The sequence below is a fragment of the Callorhinchus milii genome, unplaced genomic scaffold (genome assembly GCF_018977255.1).
Source record: "Callorhinchus milii isolate IMCB2004 unplaced genomic scaffold, IMCB_Cmil_1.0 Scaffold1, whole genome shotgun sequence".
In the NCBI taxonomy this organism is placed as follows: Eukaryota; Metazoa; Chordata; class Chondrichthyes; order Chimaeriformes; family Callorhinchidae; genus Callorhinchus; species Callorhinchus milii.
In genome coordinates, this window is record NW_024704742.1 from 20,277,088 (window position 1) to 20,297,980 (window position 20,893).

At 37.8% G+C, this 20,893-nt stretch overlaps 1 protein-coding gene across 3 annotated transcripts in view; it reads right to left on the reverse strand.

The window, feature by feature from the left end:
* The window catches only part of fstl5 (follistatin-like 5), a 297,390-nt gene that overhangs the window by 20,016 nt on the left and 256,481 nt on the right, over positions 1–20,893 (reverse strand). For 2 of the 3 annotated variants that reach the window (XM_007899183.2, XM_007899185.2), the window contains 4 exons: positions 13,120–13,146; positions 12,567–12,685; positions 8,443–8,592; positions 1,792–1,899 (listed from right to left, as the gene is read on the reverse strand). In XM_007899183.2, the coding sequence (XP_007897374.1) occupies positions 1,792–1,899; positions 8,443–8,592; positions 12,567–12,685; positions 13,120–13,146 (404 nt within the window). The remainder of the gene's footprint in view (positions 1–1,791; positions 1,900–8,442; positions 8,593–12,566; positions 12,686–13,119; positions 13,147–20,893) is intronic. The other variant, XM_007899184.2, reaches the window with a different exon arrangement.

The following is a 20,893-nucleotide window of genomic DNA, read 5'->3' on the forward strand; positions in this document are numbered from 1 at the left end:
TTAAATATTCATCAAGGCTTAACCTTTGAAATGTATCTGCAAGTTTTATTATCACTATCATTGTTTCAAACGTGTTTGCTTACTTCCGCACTTAATTGCTAGTTATGAAAGACATAACAGCATTTGGAATAGACAGATATTGTTTAAGGTTATGTGACCGTCTCATGATAAAATGTAGCAAAATATTAAAACATAAGGTGTGAACACGTGGTATAAGAAGAAACTATTTGTGCTTTCTATGAGTGGTTTTACATCATTTCTAACCTTTGTCAATAACAAAGAACATAATATTTTTTTATGATTCTAGTCTTACACTCAGCATTGTAGGATTTTACAGCACTGAAAGACGCCATTTGGCGTATCATACCTGCTCTCCAAAAGAATTATCTATATAACCTACTCTCGTGCCCTTTCACCTATACCCTTTTATATTTTTCTTAAGATTTTTATCCAAATCCCTTTTAAAAGCTATTATTGATTCTACTACAACCGTTGGCTTTGTTAGGAAATTCTATATCTGATAACCTATTTGAAAAGAGAAGGGGGCTTCTCCTGGTGTCTGGCCAACAATCCCCCAAATAAAATTGGTCATTCGTTTCATAATTGTTTGTGGGATATTGTTGTTCATAAATTGGCTGCTGCTTTGGCCCACAAAACATCCAGTGAATTTTACAGTATATCCTGTGACTTGCTTCAAGAAGCCCTCCTGACATGAAAGGCACTATATAAAATGTAAGGATTATTTGGGGATTATTATTTCATTTGAAAAACATATCCATGGCCAAAAGATTGTAAACAAGATAGGGGGTTGGGAAATATATGAAGAGGCCATGAAACATATATGAAGCATCAAAGTAAAACAGAAGACATTGCAAATGGATCTATCTTGGCTTCACTGTAAAGCAATTTCAATTCAGTTTGTCATCATTTCAGTGTGAATGAGAAAGCTGCGAGTTCAAACCTCACCCAAGAGACTTGCAAATTTCCCTGGCACTGATGATAAAGAGCCAAGCCTTACAACAGATCACTGATTGTAATTTCTCCAGGAAAACCTTTGCCAGATTGGTTTTACAATAATAATAATAATCCTTGCATTTGATATAGCACTTTTCACGTCTTCTCGATGTCTCAAAGCGCTTCACAGAATAGACTGTAAAGTGAATTGACCATATATTTGTGGGTGAAATGCGGCAGTCAATTTCGCACAGCAGTGTCCCACAAACAGTCGTAGATTGAGATGACCAATTTATTATTTTTTTAATTTTTTTTGGAGGAATTATTATCTTTGGTCTCCCAAAGAAGGGGAAGAGAGCAGGAACACACATTAGTAACTGTTCTCTCTTTAGTAAATTCACCAATCCAAAGCAACAACAATAACAACATGTACTTATATAGCGCCCCCATACAGGGTAGTGTCTCAGAATGCTTAAAGCATTCACTACCATTTAACAGAAAGGTAAGAACAATTCCCTCATTGAGCTACCTTGCTTAAATTAAGTCTATTGGGGAAGATTGGTCTTGGATCTCAGGTGACTAGCAGACAGCCTTTCTCAAACAATCTGTTATGTATTTGCAATAGATATTGACAGTCATCCAGGCTTAATTTCAATGAGATATTTCTCTAGATTAATAATAATCAATGAAATACTGAATTTTTCTCAATGAATCTTGTTATTTCTATTAATACAATCTACATTCTCGCCTTTTCGATTTTTGATTCATTATAATTACATTCCTGTTGGAAAAGGTGTTTTAAACTGAGTATTGTGGGATTGAGGGGGAGATATTTACCTGCAGTGTTGGTGAGTTTTTCTCGGTATCGCCCCAACTGAGAACCCAAACCTGGTCATGTGATTTGTCGTAGTGAAGTTTCACTGGAATTGGATCAGTGGCTACAAACTGTAATGGAGGGAGAAGTTAATTAGATCACTGATTACAGCCTGCAATAGAGAGAAATGAATCGTATCACTGGTTACGGTCTGCAATGGAGAGAATAATTGATTAGATCAGTGGTAAGAGCCTGTAATGGAGAGTGTAAGCAAAATTAAATCAATAGTTACAGCCTGTAATAGAGAAAGTAATTCATTAGATCAATGGTTATGGACTATAATGAATAGAGAAATGAATGACATCACTGTAATGGGGAAAGTAATTGGTTAGATCAGTGATCACAGACTGTAATGAAGAGAATAAACAATTAAATCAGTGGTCACAGACTGTAATAGAGAAATAAATCAATTAGATAAGTGGTTACAACCTGCAATGGAATAAGTAATTGACTAATTTGTGATTACAGACTGTAATGGAGAGATCTGCTACCAAAACATAAGGTCTGGAATTCATCACATTCTGACAATTTAAGGCAATGGTCTTAAAATTAAGACCATGAGAAATGTTAGCCTTAGTGACTGAAAGGAAACTCCTTACAATAAGTAATAACTTCCATCCGAACATAGAAGAATTCATTGATTTATTAACATATAAGTATCCAATACTGAAAATGGGTACAGGAATCTTTAGCCATATATTAACACAACACTAAGTTGGGTGTGATTTCTCAGTGTCACGTGTAACTATGACTAATGATAATTTTCCTTAAGGTAACGTTCCAATGACCAGCCAAGACTATCAAGCTGCTTAAACTACACTATAATCAGACCTGCACTAAACAGTGGAGTGTTATATAGTGAGGTTGGTTGGTGTTTGTCACTTCTAAGACACCAACAATTTTTAACGCCATGTCAAGCGGACATCTCAAAGCGCTTCAAAAAACTAATGGGAGCCAGAGCTGGGTTGAAAGCTGCCAAAAGGAAAAAAAAAAGCCAGAGGGGAAAAAAAAGTGAGAGAGAGTAAAGAGATGATGTTTTGCTCTCTGGCTTTCAGAAATCACCATCAGTGCTTTTGGAAATTTTATAAATCATCCAAAGTTATTATTATCATAACATTATTATTATTAAAATCACAATTTAACGCTTGCTATTTCTTTCGCAAAATCACAAATTTACACAAGTGCAGCATTTGGTGCAATTCTGGATTTGTTTCAAATTAAATCAAATAATAGTTGTAAAAATGTCAGCCCCAAAACAGGCCACAGTGAATACAACTTCAAATAAGTACAAATTTTAAGTGCGGTAACATCATGTTCAGCAAACTGAGCTAGTTGGATCTGTTAAATCAATACAAAATACACAAGTAGAGGGAGGATTCAATTCTGGAACAAATGGTCATTTTTTAAACCCATCATCCTTGCAAGAAACATTGAAAAATATTGAAATCTACTGTTATGGCAAATCAACATCTCAACCCTGAGAACTGAGGACAGAAAAGTTAGCATTCTATTATGGTGATTATTTGAATATGATTGCACTGTCATTTCCTTGATATAAATGGCGTAACACGCGAGTGATGTGTGTGTCTTTTTGATGCACCTTAAAGAGCAAAATATTCACTCTTGAAGAGATTTTAAGTAATTGACTGCATTAAACAATTTGTACAATAAAACAGGCCGCTGTTCTGGAAGAACGTTTGCTGTTAATGGTTCCTTCTCCTTCAGAGTCTCCCTCTGCAGTGTCCACCCCAGGAAGGTTCGAAGGGAATATCTGTTTTATGGGCATATTAATCCTTCTGCTTTCACATGACAAGACTTTCTTGGTTTCATAGACATCTTGTTTAGCTCACTTCCACACTTCAGCAATTTCATATTCCATAAAGGCTTTCATTTTAAATACAAATCATAATACCGATTGTGTCCTGGGCACATCATTACTAAAGTACATTCATAAAGCTTACTATTAGACCTTCAACTTAAAATATGCTCTCTAAACATCGCATTATCAATACATAGCCATTTTTTGTCTATGAGTATTCTTAATGATTTAAGAACATGTTCTCTCTCCCCCACACACACACTCAAAGAAGAAACACTGATGCCATTGTTAATAGCAATCTCAAATTTGGCAGAGGACATAGATATAAGATAATCACAACCAGAGTGAAAAAAGAACTTAGTAGAATTGTTTTCACTCAGAGAGTTATTGGGATGTGGAATGCCCTGCCAAGTAAGGTTATAGAAACAAAATCCATTGTGGGCTTCAAGAGGGAAATAGACAGGTATACAAAAGTTAAAGGCTTGAAGGGGTATGCGGATAGGGCAGGATAGTGGAACTATAGTGCTCTAAAAACCGGTGCAGACTTGATGGCCTCCTTCTGCGCTGTAAATTTCTCTGTAAATAAAGAAATACAAAATGTTGGGAGACTATGATAATTGATAATCTGTTGCTCCTCCTTAACATTCCCACCTTCTTTGAGAACATGTGAAAAAAAATCCTGCCAGCAAAAAGCACTGTCAGTTTAGCTTGTAAAAAACCATTAAGGAGGAAGTCGACCAGTACTGAACAGCTGAGTAGGCACATCAACAAGGGATAAGATCAGAGTTGGCATTACTGAGTTTAATGATGGGGAAAAAAAATCAAAGTATTTAAAGCAGTGGTGGAAGTAGATTGCTGAGAAGCATGGTGGTAGCAGCTTTGTTAGCTCCTTGTAGATTTGAAAATGAGATAGAGGCAACATATCAGATTCCTGTTTGAGAAATAATATCACAGAAAATGTATTCTAGTCATATTTGGACCCCTAAATTGAAACTTATCAAATTACAAGAGGCACAGCCAGGTGGGCAGTAAATGCATCACAAAATATAGATGTTTTTCTTTTTTCTTTTCACTTTTGGCCTGATTTTCGTTGTTAGCAATGTTTGAGGCTGCGAATGGCCATTAGAATGGCTTTGCTACAACATAAAACAGCTGTACAAAATGGTCCTATCAGATTTCTTCCGTTTCTGTGATCCAATGAATGGAACTTAAAGCTGCCCTCGTCAGAAAATCTGGCAACAGTTGATCTGAGATGCCTGAGTCCCATCTGCCAGCTGACCACTAAAGTAACTATCATTGCGTTGCATAGTACACTGCTAAAGATAGCAAGAGATCTCTATCCCATGACAATGTTTGGAAAGACAATGGTGTTTCTCCAGTTGTCCTGGTCAATTTGTCATTCACTTCATGGCTGTTTGTGGGACATTGGAAATTGTGGAGTATGGGAATGTGGGAAGCTTCCCCAAGATACTACAGTACTACCAGATGAAGTTTCATTCCAAGTACCACAAGCTGAAATAAATTGTGCAATGACCTTCCTTACACTTTAAGAAATACAGCTAACTTTAGTGGAGGTGCTGGTCTCTGGATCATGAGATCAGTTACGCCGTTTGCTCACACTGAGCTTTTGGCCTATTTTGTTCCATATCTTTGTTTTGTGCAAATTGTTTGTCTCACAAAGCTAATTGGTTAAAAGCAAGTTTCATCAGCAGATACATAGGCATTTTAGGATACTTTCTAACTTTTGACGCTCATTAACAAGGCAAAGTCAATTTTGCACTGAGGTATAGGAGGCTTTGTGATGCATAAAGTATTCATTGTGAGAAAATGTCCTCATTTACAGTCTATTGACAAGCAGCATAGAGAATTTAGCTGAGTGGATGTAATCTAAGCTAGGAATGATATAATGAACATACCACCCACGATCAAGACATTGTTCAGCAGGTTTTATCCTTTCACTGTGAGATTTCAGTGCTCAATTTCCATGATAATTTAAAATGGAGCTGAATCTTGTTACTTTTGAGAGCTTGCTATCTGCAGGAGTTTAATAGTGTTCACTGTCTGTTATTCAGTAATAATCAGTGCAACATTGTAAATGACTAAAACACAAAATACTGCAGATGCTGGAAATCTGAAACAAAAACAGAGAAAGTTGGGAAAGCTCAGCAGGTTAGGCAGCATCTATGGAGAAAGGGAAGTGAGTCCACATCTCCGAAAAATGTTTTTTCCCACATATTAAAATGACATTTTCTTGCAAATCAGTTGTTGCAACCCGAAACGTTGACTCACTTTGTGATGCTGTCTGACCTGCTAAGTTTTACCAGCTCTCTCTGTTATTGTAAATGACTAAGTGACCACACATTCAGCTGCCCATAAATAAAAAGGAGGGTTCTGAACCTGTCTGAGCTTCAGCTGTTCGTTATACTTGGTAACGGTGTATTTTGTATCATTAAAATCTACAAAAGCACTTGCCAGGCCTTCTCCGAAAAATGTTTTTTGCCACATAATATAATGACATTTTCTTGCAAATCAGTTGTTGTAATTTTGCCGTTGACTCTGATAATTCATTTTAATTCATATGGAAAATGAATTATCAGATTCATGGACTTATAGCTGTTGCACAGCTGAAAAGGACTGTTAAGGTAATTGACCAGCAGGAATGGATTCTTTCAATGAATAGTCAATAATTACTTCCAAACTTTTTCTACATTCTTGTCCGAAATGTTTTGGGTAGTCTCAACCTCCGTCCTAGTGGGCATTGTTCCTCAGCGCAAAACTACCCTCAATTTAGAAATATTATTGACGATTATCTAGATGGCAGCCAGCTCAGGTGTCAATCCATTATTGTTAACTGCCTTGGGGGAATCCTCTCGACTTGAAAGACGTTATACAGTATAAATGTAAGTTTGCATTGTATTCTACAGCCTGCATAAGAAATGGAGCAATCTCACACTGGTCCTGTCAGACATCAAGTCCTGGATGAGAGCGAACTTCCTCGAGTTGTATGTCAACAAAACTGAGGCCTTCCTGCTTAGCTCCCGTCAGCGCCTCCATGCCTCGGGCACTGACAGCACCAGCCTCCATGGATGCACTGTACACCTCATGTAGCCAATACGGAATCTCGCTGTTCTGTTCGACCCTCAACTGTCCTTCACCTCCCACATCCGTGCCATGACCTGCTTGGCTCCGCCACTGTCTCTCACCGCAGGCTGCCGCGACCCTCATACAATCATTCATCACATCCAGGCTCAACTATGCAAACTCCCTGCTTGTCAACCTCCCCAACTCCTCCCTCCACAGGCTGCAGATCATCCAGAACTCTGCAACACCTGTCCTCAACCGCACCAGGCTCCGTGACTCTATCACCCCCATCCTCGCCAGGATCCACTGGCTCCCCATCTCTCAGAGGATATGGTTCAAGATCCTGGTCCTCACTTTCAAAGCCCTCCATGGACTTGCTCCTCCCTATGTCTGTGACCTCCTAACCCCCTACCAACATGTCCACACCTTCCAATCAGCAGGTTCCAGGCTGCTTTACATCCCCCACCATTCCCGCTGGGCCAGTAGCGGGCAGGCCTTCAGGCTCTCTGCCCCCACTCTCTGGAACTCCATCCCACAGTCCCTCTGCCTCGCCCTCTCCTTTGCCTCCTTCAAGACCCACCTTAAGACCCTCCTCTTCGACCATGCCTTCGGTCACCCTCCTACCTCTACCTTCCCTGCCCTCCACCTCTCCTCATCCCAACTACCAGCTCGGGTGTGCATCTCTGATTGTTCAGCGCCTTGAAATGTCCTTCTGACATGAAATGCACTATAGAAATTTGTTGTTAGTCCAATAAGAGTTATTCATCTCACTTTGAGACTGGGGCACATTGTTGAGGCATGATACTAGGAGCTTTATTCGTGATCAAAGTTCTGCCCTCCGCAACAGCTGAATAGCACTCTGCGAGTCCAGATGAAAGCCCACTAATTCAAAATAGCAACTTAAGTGAGGATCTGGAAGGCTAGTGATGTGTATGGAAGTGACGCCTTGCAATGATTCTGCCTTTGAGAGAGGAAGAATAAAAGAATGCAAATAGGAGTGGGCAAAAAAGTGACATTTTATTTCTGTAATTCTTTTAAAATATTGAATCTTGATGAGATCACTGAGGAGCTAGCTTGTATGAGTTACTGATCCCAACAATGCTAGGAAGCTGAGTTAACATGCCCAGGTAAATGGTAACTGTAAATGGTAAGCTGGTAACTCATCCCTTGAGTTAAGAACGTTACTCTTATTCTTAGAGTCTCCCGAAAATCAATTCTTCCAACATCACATCAGTGCTCACAGTTTAAGCAAAACTGTTCGCAAAAGAATCACCGTTAAGAAAGTCAAAGTAAATATAAGCAAAAAAAATTTAATTATAAATGTTTGTCAAAGTATGCCTAATTTTTTAAACCTAATATACTTGTGAACAAAATATTTGTTAAAACGTTTGCTAATTAGCTATGTAATTATGAAATACAAGCCTTACAATTTTACAACAGGTTTATGGCAATATTTTATATTATTGAATGGATTCCATTGTAAGCTGGAAAGAGATTCACACTTGATATTCTGAGATGTTAGTTTATATTTAGTTTATACGCAAACCACTATAATGCTAGACGACGTACATATCTAAGGTAGAAGGATTTTGAAGTGCTTCAACTGTTTTGGCATATAACTGCTGTATCGAATATGTTTTTTTATTATTTATTCATGAAAATCTATTTGTTCACCACGGCTTAACTCAAATAATGATAATGAAACAATGCAGACCTGCACAGCCTTTTGCGACTGGATATCAACGATCAGCACTCTGTTCAGATTGGGCTGTGTGATATAGATGTACTTGTTCTTGATGTTCACCGCGGTGGCCCACAAACAACGTTGGACTGTTTCACCTTCAGCTTTGGGACAGACTTCATCCTGAAGGAAAGTTGCAAAAGAAACCTTCTGTAATTTATAAATGTTGCTACTGGATGATGAAAAGTACCTTGTCTATGTGTGACTACATAAAAATCTCAAGACCATCCTAATAAATACTAATAATGTATTTTCGAAGTGCTCGAAATGTAAAGAAACAGTAGTTGACAAAAGTATTTTCCATTCACAGAAGAGAATGGATTTCAGCACTGCAAAATTATATTATCCTTAATAGATGCTTTCATAGATTCATAGGTTCATAGAATGTTACGGCACAGAAGGAGGCCATTCGGCCCATCGAGTCTGTGCCGGCTCTTTGACAGAGCAAGTCACTTTCACTAACCCCAATCACCAGCTTTCTCCCCATAACCCTGCAAACCCGTCTTCCCCAGATACCTATCCAATTCTCTCTTAAAAGCTGTGCCTGACAAAGTCATTGATATTCACAGGAGACAAAAATCTAAATGAAATTATCAACTACCTACAGACTAATCAGGTCCGGGCCATAATTCTTTCAAGTTTAATTCTGTTAAGTAATGGGTTATATTCTTTCAAATGTAAAAGTAGCTAAAACACCAAGGTCTTTTAGCAATGGCTGGGTATTCTCTAAAAAATGATAGTTATCATCATTAATCATTGTTTTCTGAGTCTTTTACTTTGAAACTGGACGCATTAAACTGAAACAACTCTCTTAACCTTCTTGCTTTCTTTAGTTACATGTTCATTTGGATGGACAAAACATAAGATAAATCTGCAGACTTTGCTTTGTAAATTTAGATCACTTTAATTTATTGCATATTTTGGTTAAGAGTTCTAAAGGAGGTTGTTATTTTTAAATATGTTCACTGGCGAAAATGAACTTTAGCTTAACTTTCTCCACAACAGTAAATTCAGACCTATTTTATAAGATTAGGATAAAATGTAATATGCTGGGGTAAGGTTTGTGACTGCATATGAGAGACCTTCCTCTTCAACCAAGCTTACGGTTACCTCCTCCTTCCCCCCAGCTCGGGGTCAAGCTCTGTAAAGGGCTCTGAGACTCTACCCTCCATCATGGGCAATATATAAATGCAAGTTATTGTTATCACAGTGGAAAGACCAGAAGCAAAATATGAAGCCATTTTGAATAATGATGTCTGAGAGACCAGGTCCACAGCAATGGTCCTCTCGCTCAGAGATTCTGGCTTTTAACTGCTGGTTATAGGGATACCAGCTTCGCACTCAACTAAAACCTCAACAGGCCAGTGCTTTGCTAACCAGTCAATCCATGAGTCCAAAGTCCAAAAGTGTGGATTTGGCTTTTCTGACTTCAGCATTGAGAAATGGGTGAGGGATCAGGTTCTGACACTAATCAATGTGCTAAACATCACATGGATTATATTATTTCTTATAACCAAGGCAATCACATGGCACAATAATTGATGTTTTTAGTATTTCACTTCTGTTATAATAGGGAAAATGCCGTTCCTTTTATTCCCCCTCTAATTTATTCCTCTTCACTTCCAAAAGTGATGCCTCAGCCTGGGTTATGTTCATCATGCAGGAACTCAGTCACATGGGATTTCTATGCATATGAGTAATATTAATCCTTGCTTTGATATTGTGCTTTTCATGTCAGGAGGATGGCTCAAACTGCTACACAGGATTTATTGTAAGGTGTGGTGACTGTGAAACTCTTTGAGACATTTCGCCGATTTAATAAGTTACTTAAACGCAACAAGTATTTTTATATTATCAAACCAATTTCATATTCTGGGGCTTTGAAAGGTACCAATAATCATTTGGAAATGTTTCTTCTTTTTAAATAGTGGAAAACATATATGTACAATGTCCACATACACAATACAATTTAACTTACATTGTGCCTTTCACATTGGGAGAACTTCCCAAAATACTCGATAATTCTGGATGTGCACTGTAGCTGAGGTTGAACTGTGTGTGCTGGTACTCACGACAATTTTTTTTACTAACCACTCATGAAATGGATTCTCATTAAGATCTTTAGCCTAAAGGACTCTCTATATAACCAATATCCCCCCAACTATCTGCAGAATTACAACTGCAGTTGGAATACACATAATCATAAGTGACAAGGCATGAATTAGAGAAAACCAATGTACAATGATCACCGACTGCACCTTGATGCAATTTAACACCATAACTAAATTGAATTTATATTTAAATCAAAGTAATAGCGTCTTCCAAAAGGGTTTAATTCCATCAATGGCTGCAGGTGTTATCCCAAGTTTCATAGTCAATGAGTTATATACGAGGGAGAAATTACACAGCTGCTGTCTTAATAATCGTATGTGGGAGATTCTATCAAGTCATTTCTTATTCTCGAGTTTTGAAAGATAGCCTCAATCACTTATAATGTTTTTCTTCCTTTTTAAATAGTAGGAAGTAGGAGGCTCTAAATCATGAACTCTGCTATGAATCATAGCTGACTAAGAACAACAATGAAGTCAGAAAATATGAGAAAGCTGTTACCATATTATTATATGAAAAACAAATCAATCTTAGGAAAGGTATCTAAAAAAACACTAATGAAAATCACAAAGAAGATGCAGGAATGTACAAGCAGTATCAGAGTCATCCAATTCATGAATGTTTGTGGTATTTTGCTGTGTGCAAATTGGCTGCTGTGTTTATCCACAAAACACAGTCACATAATAGCATAACCTATGCAACACTTTGCGAGATCCTCATGACATGAAAGCTGCGCTAAATCAAATATAAGGATTGTAAGGATTCTGAACATTTCTGAGAGCACAGTGACTGAAGATATACAACCCATCTGCCACACTTTTGAAATTGGGAAATTGTAGCAGCTTTGTGAATACAACAACAACAATTTGCATTTATATAGCGCCTTTCAGATCGGGTAGCATCCCGGTGCGCTTAACTATGCGCTTAGATGCAAACAGGAGGCTCTGTTCATTGGCCTATAGCTGTCAGTGAAGTTTTAAATATTAGGGAAGCAGACTTGGATGCTCTTAAATTTCAATTAAAAAAAATAGCTCCATACATTTTATCAGTTTGAAATCAACCCTTCCCAGATACTCTGCCGTATAAGTGAACACAAAGCACCATGATCCTTCAATGCTTCCTATAATGGAAGAATATTTATATTAAAAAAGCACATCTAGAATAATAATAATAAATAATATGTGATCATGAGAAAAAAAACTCAAAGATAAACTTCGGAGCCAAAGGTGCCCTTGATGAAACAATTCTGAAATCGTAACTATTAAAGCGAGAGTTGGTTGCTCCTATGCAGGATATGGAAGACCATAGATCTTTTGACATGTTGTCATGAGACTGATTTTAATGGGGATTCTTGTTTAGTAAAAATGAAACGCTGATCTATGATGTTTATTTCTGAAATGTAAATTGTTCAGCGGAATATATTTTTGGAAGAATTGTGGATGTACTTATCCAAGAATTGTGGAAATACTTACTATTACGTCCTGTCTTCACCCTGGCAACAAAATTGTTCGATTGCAGAAAAAACTACACAGCATCTGTCTTGTGACAAGATTTATTTTCTGAAGGCATAAGTGTTACAGTGTAATCTACAGCCAGGGTGCAGGAATCACAATAGGAATGGTTGGCATGAACTTTCTTGACAAGTACCTTTCAAAGTGTCGTAAATACTACCAAGCTTCATACTGTAACCTATATCCTCTGAACTGTCACTCCAATGCAGTGCTGCTTTATTGGAAGTACCATCCATCAGATGAGATATTAAACCAAGGTCCCGTTTACCTGTCCAAGTTGACTTTAGATATCCCATGGCACAATTCGAAAAGAGAAGGGAGTATATCTTGGCCAACAATCACCCAAATAAAATTGGTCATTCACTCCATGGCTGACAGTGTATTCTGTGAAGCACTCTGAGATGTCTCGATGATGATGATAAGGCACTATAAGGCGAGGATTATTATTGCTATAATTATTATTTGAAAATGACTTGCCTGGTATCCTAGAATTTTCTCTGAAGGTTTAATATGCCTCTGAATCTCACACTCTATCGGTTGTATCACTTTGATTCCATCCTCATAGAAGATGTAGAACATGTTTCCCACACCCAGTCCTGGCAGCAAACAAAACAAAGGAAACACGTTTGAAAGTTTGCTTGATAAGGAGGGTCCAGGATATAAAGCAGTTACCTCAGAATATAAACAAGATTGGAAATTTAACATGCAAACAAAAAGTGTACTTTCTTTTACATAATACAATGGTTAAAAACTGACTAATGGTTAAAACGAAATAGAAGTAACTACTGAAAACAATTAAAAATTCTTGCAAGGAATTTACAAATTGATGGGTTACAAAGACAAGCAGTTATGTACTTGCTGTTAAAAAGTATCAAATAAATTACTGTCCACTAACAATATTGTTTTGAAAGTTTGGATGCAGAAAACATACACAACAATTTTAATGATAAATCAATACTTTAACAAGTATCCCAGTACTGGACAGAAGACAAGTACATAATCACTACAACACAAGAACTTGCTTCAGTACCTTCCTCTCGCCACAGTATGTTTGCAACTGCAGCATCAAGAAAACAGAGAGAGCCAGAATATGATTAAAAAAAGGAAAACATACTGCTAAAATATTAATTACAATAACCAAAAATGCCAGCATTGACAAGAGTCAGATATCAAGGATGATTTAGCACAAGAAAGACAGAAATAAATAATAGCTGTGTCATACAGAATATGCACATACAAGGTCACAACACATTACTAAATGGTCACCTCCAAAGACAAAAACAGAAAGACTAAAAAGGGATGCTGAGTTTCAACAGTTCATGTCACTGGAAAGTAAATGAATGTCATTTTTTTGTATGTACCAAAGGTTATACCATTGAGAACATCCTTCCCAATTTTAGTTTGTCAACTTATTCAGGCTTCACTTTAAAATATTCTATGATGAAAAGCATAAAACATGCCTTTGTGCAGCTGCACAACTTTGCAATGCAGTCCATGCAATTTCCCAGAGGAACCAAAATGAGCCGTCGATGTAGAACTGTACAGATACGGTATATAAAATTGAGCTAGCCAGCACTCGTAGCATTGATGCCAAATCTAAATGAATGCAAAACATCTGAAATAAGAGGGTGAAATATGCTTCTTAATGGAATCAGTAATTCTTCAATAACACACTGAGAGGCCTGAAATTCAACCTGGTCTTATCCTGTAAGAAAATAAGAGTTACATGGAGTAATAGGGCACAGACCAGGCCACTTGGCTGACTAGTCCATTCTGGTGTTTATACTCCATACGAACCCCCATTCCTCCTATTCCCTCTACTATACAAGACATATAAAATCCTTTAAGACTGTTTACATCTTAAAAATGAGGGTACCACTGAATTGAGGAAAAATCTTCGGTCTCAATTTGGAACACTGAAATAAATTGCAAATTAAAACTGGATTTAAGAATTTTCTACAATGATGCACCATTTTAAACTTTACGACAAAACAGTCTTAACAGGCAAAGGCTGGGTGAAATGTAGGGACCTGAATCTGTTAAGAAATATAACTTTAAAAAAACACAATATCACATAAGACCTAATGTGACTCAAATTGACAATAAATTATAAATGCCCCTCAGAGAATCCATACGTGAACTTGAGATAATTAGCCTTTAACCTGCCAATAGTTATTACTTACCATGTGGTTTGCTGTATGTTGCCCCACTCAGTACTTTTGCTTAATTTTATTCAAACATACAGTACCTTCAGTTGAATCCTCTCTAAGTGTCTTCCTTTACTGTGTAACAGAAAGTGAGTCAATGTCCACCATATTCTCAGATGATCAGCAACTCTTATGGAGTCCTGCATGTAGTGATGCTGTATGTGCGTATATGACATTCATAATCCTTGCATTTGATATAGCGCTTTTTCACATCTTCTCGACTCTCAAAGCACTTCACAGAATATACTATAAAGTGAATTGACTGTATATTTGTGGGCGAAACGGGGAAGCCAATTGTGCATAGCAGTATCCCACAAACAGTCGTGGATTGAAAATGACCAATTTATTATTGTTTTGTTTTTTGGAGGGATTATTATTAGGCGTGTGGAGTAAGGAAACTTGCTCAAGGTTTTGCTCTGCCTGGAATTGAATCCAGGTGTCTCGCTTCCCGCAGCAATGTATGTGTCTGATAATAACAGGAATAACTTAGAATAGCCACAGACCAGAATTTCCACTTGGTCCTGACCTGTAAGACTATTTTCCCTTAAAATTTAAGATGCACAGAATTGTGGAACATTCTTCAAATTCAGTCATTTTAAGAACTGCGTAAACCAACTTCCAAATTCAAATAGATTTTAAAAATTTTCCACAATGTGCACATTCTTAAATTTTGAGACAAACTTATTTTAGAGGCTAAGTCTAGGTGGGATTTTGGGATTGTAGAGGGACCAATACTTAAAACTATTGTAAGTTAATGTCAGTACTGTATGTAAATATATATTTGTTATCGATTTTCTGGAGGAGGGGGAGGTGTTACTTGTTACCAGGGTGTAAATTGTAATTTATAGAGAATAATTTTCAAACAGAGTGACACTTACAAGCTCACAAAATTGGTTTGGATAATAAAGGTCCTTTAGCCCATATGACCGCATCCCTTCAGAATGCCAGCCCTCTCATGCTCCCATCACACCATCAAGCTGATTTTTAAATGAAAGGTAAGAGGATGTAAGTAAATCACAAAATATAAAAAGTTTGCTATTTCTTTGCAAATGGAAATAAATTAATGCCAGCAGATTCTAACTGCATCCTGCAATGTTTTAGAATTGTGAGACAAAAGCCCTTTAAGTGGATTCTGCTGCGTCTCTACATTTGAATGTTATTGTTTCCCCGTTGATAATGAGAATCATTAAAGCAAAGCAGAGATACTTTTATTGGTAATTTTAACTGATGCCAGGAAACATTAATCATAGACAGATTGTACCTTTATTGGGAAGGGTAACTTATTAACAGATCATTAAAAGAAATTAGAATTAGAATCTGCTCACCTGGCTTGCCAAGAGTATACTGAAACCAAATGTTCAATAACTGGCTTTGTACATTGCCAGAATTAAATTGGTTTCTTGGTTGCACTGCTTTGAGGGCTTTCTCGTAGGCATGAGGTAAAATGTATTGAATGCCAGTTTGTCACGTTAATTTAAAAGAATATCTTGTACTTCCACAAAGTCACAAGATTGGTTTGGATGAATAAGATTATTCGACCCATCTGATTTCATCCGTCCAGAATGCCTAGCCTATCATCTTTCTTCCCATCACAGCATCAAGCTGCTTTTTAAGACTCCTAGACTCATTTTAAATTCAATATTAAATTCAATATTAATTTGCCACCCTTCCCAGCAACCTATTCCAGTCATTAATTACCCTCTGAATAAATAAAAACCTTCCTGGAATCGCCCTTCTTAAATCTAAACCTATGTTCTCATTTTCTCATGTTGTGGAGTCCTGTAGCTCAGTGGTTAGAGCACTCGCTTTGCAAGCGAGAGACCTGAGTTCAATTCCAGGCAGGTCAGGGCGAAACCTTGGGCAAGTTTCCTTATTCCACACAGAGCCTAATAATAATCCCTCCAAAAAACAAAACAATAATAAATTGGTCATTTTCAATCTATAACTGTTTGTGGGACATTGCTGTGCGCAATTGGCTGCCGCGTTCGCCCACAAATATACAGTCAACTCACTTTACAGTATATTCTGTGAAGCGCTTTGGGACGTCCTCCCGACGTGAAAAGCGCTATATCAAATGCAAGGATTATTATTATTATTATTACTGTCTTTAGTTCAGCTGTTACCAGTTGTAATAAGATTTGAGTCGGAAAGAGTTGAGAAGTGGAACAATGTTTCTCAGCCAGTGCTAAATAGTGCTTATTTAGTGCTAAATAAGTTTTTTGCATCAGTCTTTACCAAGGTGCTTGATAGTTTTTGAGCACCTTGTGCTTCAGTGCTTAATAATGTTAAAGACACAATGCTAAATTAACACTTATTTAGTGCTAAATACGTGTTTTTTGTATCAGTCTTTACCAAGGAAGAGACGGGTAACCTATCTGATCTGGAAAGCGAACTCAAGGATGTCGCAGAGAATACTTGCGACACTATTCATATCATTACCAGCATGGTTGTCAAACAGCTGTGTAAACGTAAGGTAAATAAATCTCAGGGGCCAGATTAATTGCATCCGAGGATCCGTAAGGAACTAAGGGAGGAAGTCGCAGAAACGCTGGCACAAATCTTTCTAAAATCATTGAATACTGGAGAGGTGCCGGGGAACTGGAGAAAGGCAGATGTTACTCCTATTTTTAAGAAAGGTAACACAAGTGACCCAGGAAACTACAGACCAGTATGTTTGACGGCCAATGTGGAGTCCTGTAGCTCAGTGGTTAGAGCACTCGCTTTGCAAGTGAGAGACCTGAGTTCAATTCCAGGCAGGTCAGGGCGAAACCTTGGGCAAGTTTTCTTACTCCAGACAGAGCCTAATAATAATCCATCCAAAGAACCAAAAACAATAATAAATTGGTCATTTTCAATCTACGACTGTTTGTGGGACATTGCTGTGCGCAATTGGCTGCCGCGTTCGCCCACAAATATACAATCAATTCACTTTACAGTGTGTTCTGTGAAGCGCTTTGGGACTTCCTCCCGACGTGAAAAGCGCTATATCAAATGCAAGGATTATTATTATTAATGTGGGTAAAATTATGGAGATTCTTATTATGGATAAAATCATGGAGCATTTGGATAGAAATAATTCCATAAATGATAGCCAATATGGGTTAATGAAGGGAATGTCTTGCCAATCTAATTTACTGGTTTTCTTTGACGTTGTGACAAGGGAACTTGATAAGGGTAAGGCTGTGAATGTTGTATATCTGATTTCAGGAAGGACTTTGATACAGTTCCTCTTGAGTGACTGGTACTGAAAGTAAAGAAAGCAGGAATCAGTGGAAGTATATTACAATGGACATGCAATTGGTTGACCAGAAGAACCCAGAGGGTGGTGGTACAGGGAATATCATCAGACTGGGAAAATGATACCGGTGTAGTTCCACAAGGGTCTGTTTTGGGACCTCTTTTATCTAATATTTTTATAAATGATCTGGAACTAGGAGTCATAAGCACAGTGGCTAAGTTTGCTGATGACACCAAGCTAATGAAAGTGGTAGATTGCGAAGCTGAACAAAATGGCTACAGGAAGATTTGAACATTCTTGAGAATTGGGCAGATCGGTGGCAGATGAAATTCAATGTGGAGAAATGTAAAGTACTTCACGTAGGCACAAAAAAATCACGGAAGGGACTATTATTTGAACGGAAGTAAATAATATGTATGGAAAATGAAAAGGACCTCGGAGTCCTGATTGACAATAAATTGAAGCTCTTGCAACGGTGCTCTGTGGCAGTGTGTAAAGCAAACCAGATGTTCGGATGTATCAAAAAAGTATCAAAAGGAAAGCAACCAAAATGATTGAGGGAATTGAAGAACTGGACCATGAGGAGCGACTAAGTATATTGAGCATGTTCACGCTAGAAAAGAGAAGATTGAGAGGTGACGTGATTGCTGTCTTTAAGATTCTACAAGGGCAAGACATTATAGATCACGACAGGCTGCTCAGGCAGTGTTGATTCTTTCAATCACAGATTAGATAGCTTGCTTTTAGGAAATAACATTTTGGGATATAGTAAATAGGTAGTTTGGGACATATGTGCATGCAACTGCCAGGAAGGTGGAGGTGCACTAGATGGACCTTGGTCTTTTTTCGTCTGTCACTTCTTATGTTCTCATGTCCTTATGTTCTTAATACAGTCCACATTGGACTGAAAGATTCCCTTACAACTTCAATACCGGACTCTTAGTTATCCTCGGGCTTAACAATAGCCACTAAAATAAGCAGCTTCTGACAAAATGAATAGAATCCATTTTTGAGATAGTAAAAAGGGAAAAATTGCTAAATGTAATTGTGTTTTATTTCTTTGCTGCTCATGGATCCTGTTTGTCAACTACTTATAATTGTGCATCATGTGAAGAAACACTCCATGTTATTTTTCTTTTGTAGGTCAGGCAATTCACATTGAACCGTAATCTCCATTAATGTGCGATTAGATGGGGCTATCCACCTCTAATCTCTGTAATAGCTTTACAGTCTTTGGTTAATGTTATACAGATAGGTCCATACATCTAAAGCTAGCATGCCAGTGACCAGATGCATAAACTCGTACTCATACGGAAATAATTTACTAACATTTATAGATCTCCCAAACTACATTTGATTCAATTTCACAAAAGTAGAAATCTAATTTAATTCAAAAGACTTTCACAAAATTACTTCTCTCAATGATAGATTTTTTTTCAATTCAATAGCAAGCGACATTACTTTGCTGGGTGTAAAAGTGATATAATTTAGAACCACAATTCTGACATATTGTAATTTGTACCCGTCCATTTGAGGACTAATTTCTTATGTCTTACAACCACTGATACACAATTACATCTTGCAAGCCGAAACTCTTAACAGGTAAGGTATTCTTAGCTGTCCAAGGAGTAGGAAGCTTGTCAGACAGTGCTCCCAATGGAAAGCTATGTGGTTTTGTCTGATTAAACACCAGCAGTACACTGTCATACACTCCTGGGGGTCCCTAAAGCTTGGACCTCATCAACCTGTGCCTAATACAATCTGGAATTAGGTAAGCAGGTGTATCCCTCCAAGGAGAGAGGGCACATTCCAGTCCAGACACAGAGAAATTTCCATATCCAAAGAGTTCCAAATATGACATTGTATTTAGAACTGTTTAGGTACTCTTAAGCATGGTGATGGCTTTCTGCACATGTCAATATTCCAGCTTCCCCCCCAAAAAAAAAGTATGGTTTAAGATTATGAGATGCTTTGAAAAGCAATCTTAAATTTAATATTAACTTGAAAGCTAAGTTTCCAAAATAACACACAATGCCTCCCCTCCGCAACTCCATGAACATTGGTTTCCAAATGAAATCTGAATTGAAGGCTATTTTCCAAACTTCTGCACTCATTTTTTAAAGGCAAAGGTCTAACTTCTATGAACCTGAGAAATGTCAGCTCACTGAAGGATAAACAAATGAATATCAAGTCTAGTTTGCTGATCTCTTGTTCTGGTAGGAGACAAATTTAAAATACATCTGGATCAGAGCTCTCAAAATCTATATAAACTTTAAACTAGGTAACAGATTGGTACAACAACAACTTGCATTTGTATAGCGCCCTTCATTTCAGCATCTCAGAGTGCTCTATAATGGCAGGATGGATGCTTAGAAGGAGTTGGAGGGGGAGAGACAGGGGAAAAGAAGGTGATCCTAGACAAGATTGAAGAAGGAGGCTTTAAAATGGGCTGTGAAGACAGATAGAGAGGGGACAAGATGGAGGGGGCGAGGGAGGGTGTTTAAGGGGATAGGGAATTAGAATCGGAAAGTTCGGCCACCAATAGTGATACAGGGGCTGTGTGGCAAGTCTGAGTTAGCTGATGAGAGGTTGTGAGCATTAGAGGGGGGTAGGTGGAGATCAGAAAGATATGGAGGTGCTAGGGTGTGAAGGACGTTCAGCAATACAAAAATCCTTAGCAGTGCAAATTTTGGAGGTAAATCTATTTGCAGGAACTTGGAAGAACACAGGAATAGGAGGAGGCTATTCAGCCTGTCGAGCTTGATAAGAAGCATAATGTTCCTCACACATTTTCATTCAACTGCTTACAAATGCGTAATTTTACAAACAAACAGCAGTGTCATCGATAAATCAAGAAAAGTCTGTTACTTCTTTGTAAGCTGCTACTAATGACATGTTTTAAAATCTGCTAATAGTAACTGTCATGACACATGTGTCTTGGTGTGACATTTGAACTCTGCTTCTGTGTGAGATTCTATCTCAATTTGATGGTATCTCTTAAGAGCGTATTATTGAAGATATTGATCCAACTGCAGTCAGAGTATTATCAATCTTTTCCTACTTAAGTGTCAGCTGTAATATAACGCTTCATAGGTCCAGTGTCTTCCGTGTGGTTCAGATCACCCAGTTCATTGTGAGGAAAACTGATGATTTGTGACAAACTATCAGCCAGGAATCAGTTCCAACTCACATAGTCTAAGATGGCATGCCGTCCTTTGGATGAAATGTTAAACTGAGGTTCTATCTACCTGTCCAGGTGGATATTAAAAATTCCATGGCACTATGTGAAAAGAGGAGGAGGTTTCTCCTGGTGTTCTAGCCAACAATCCACCAAGTAAAATTGTTCACTCACTCCATGG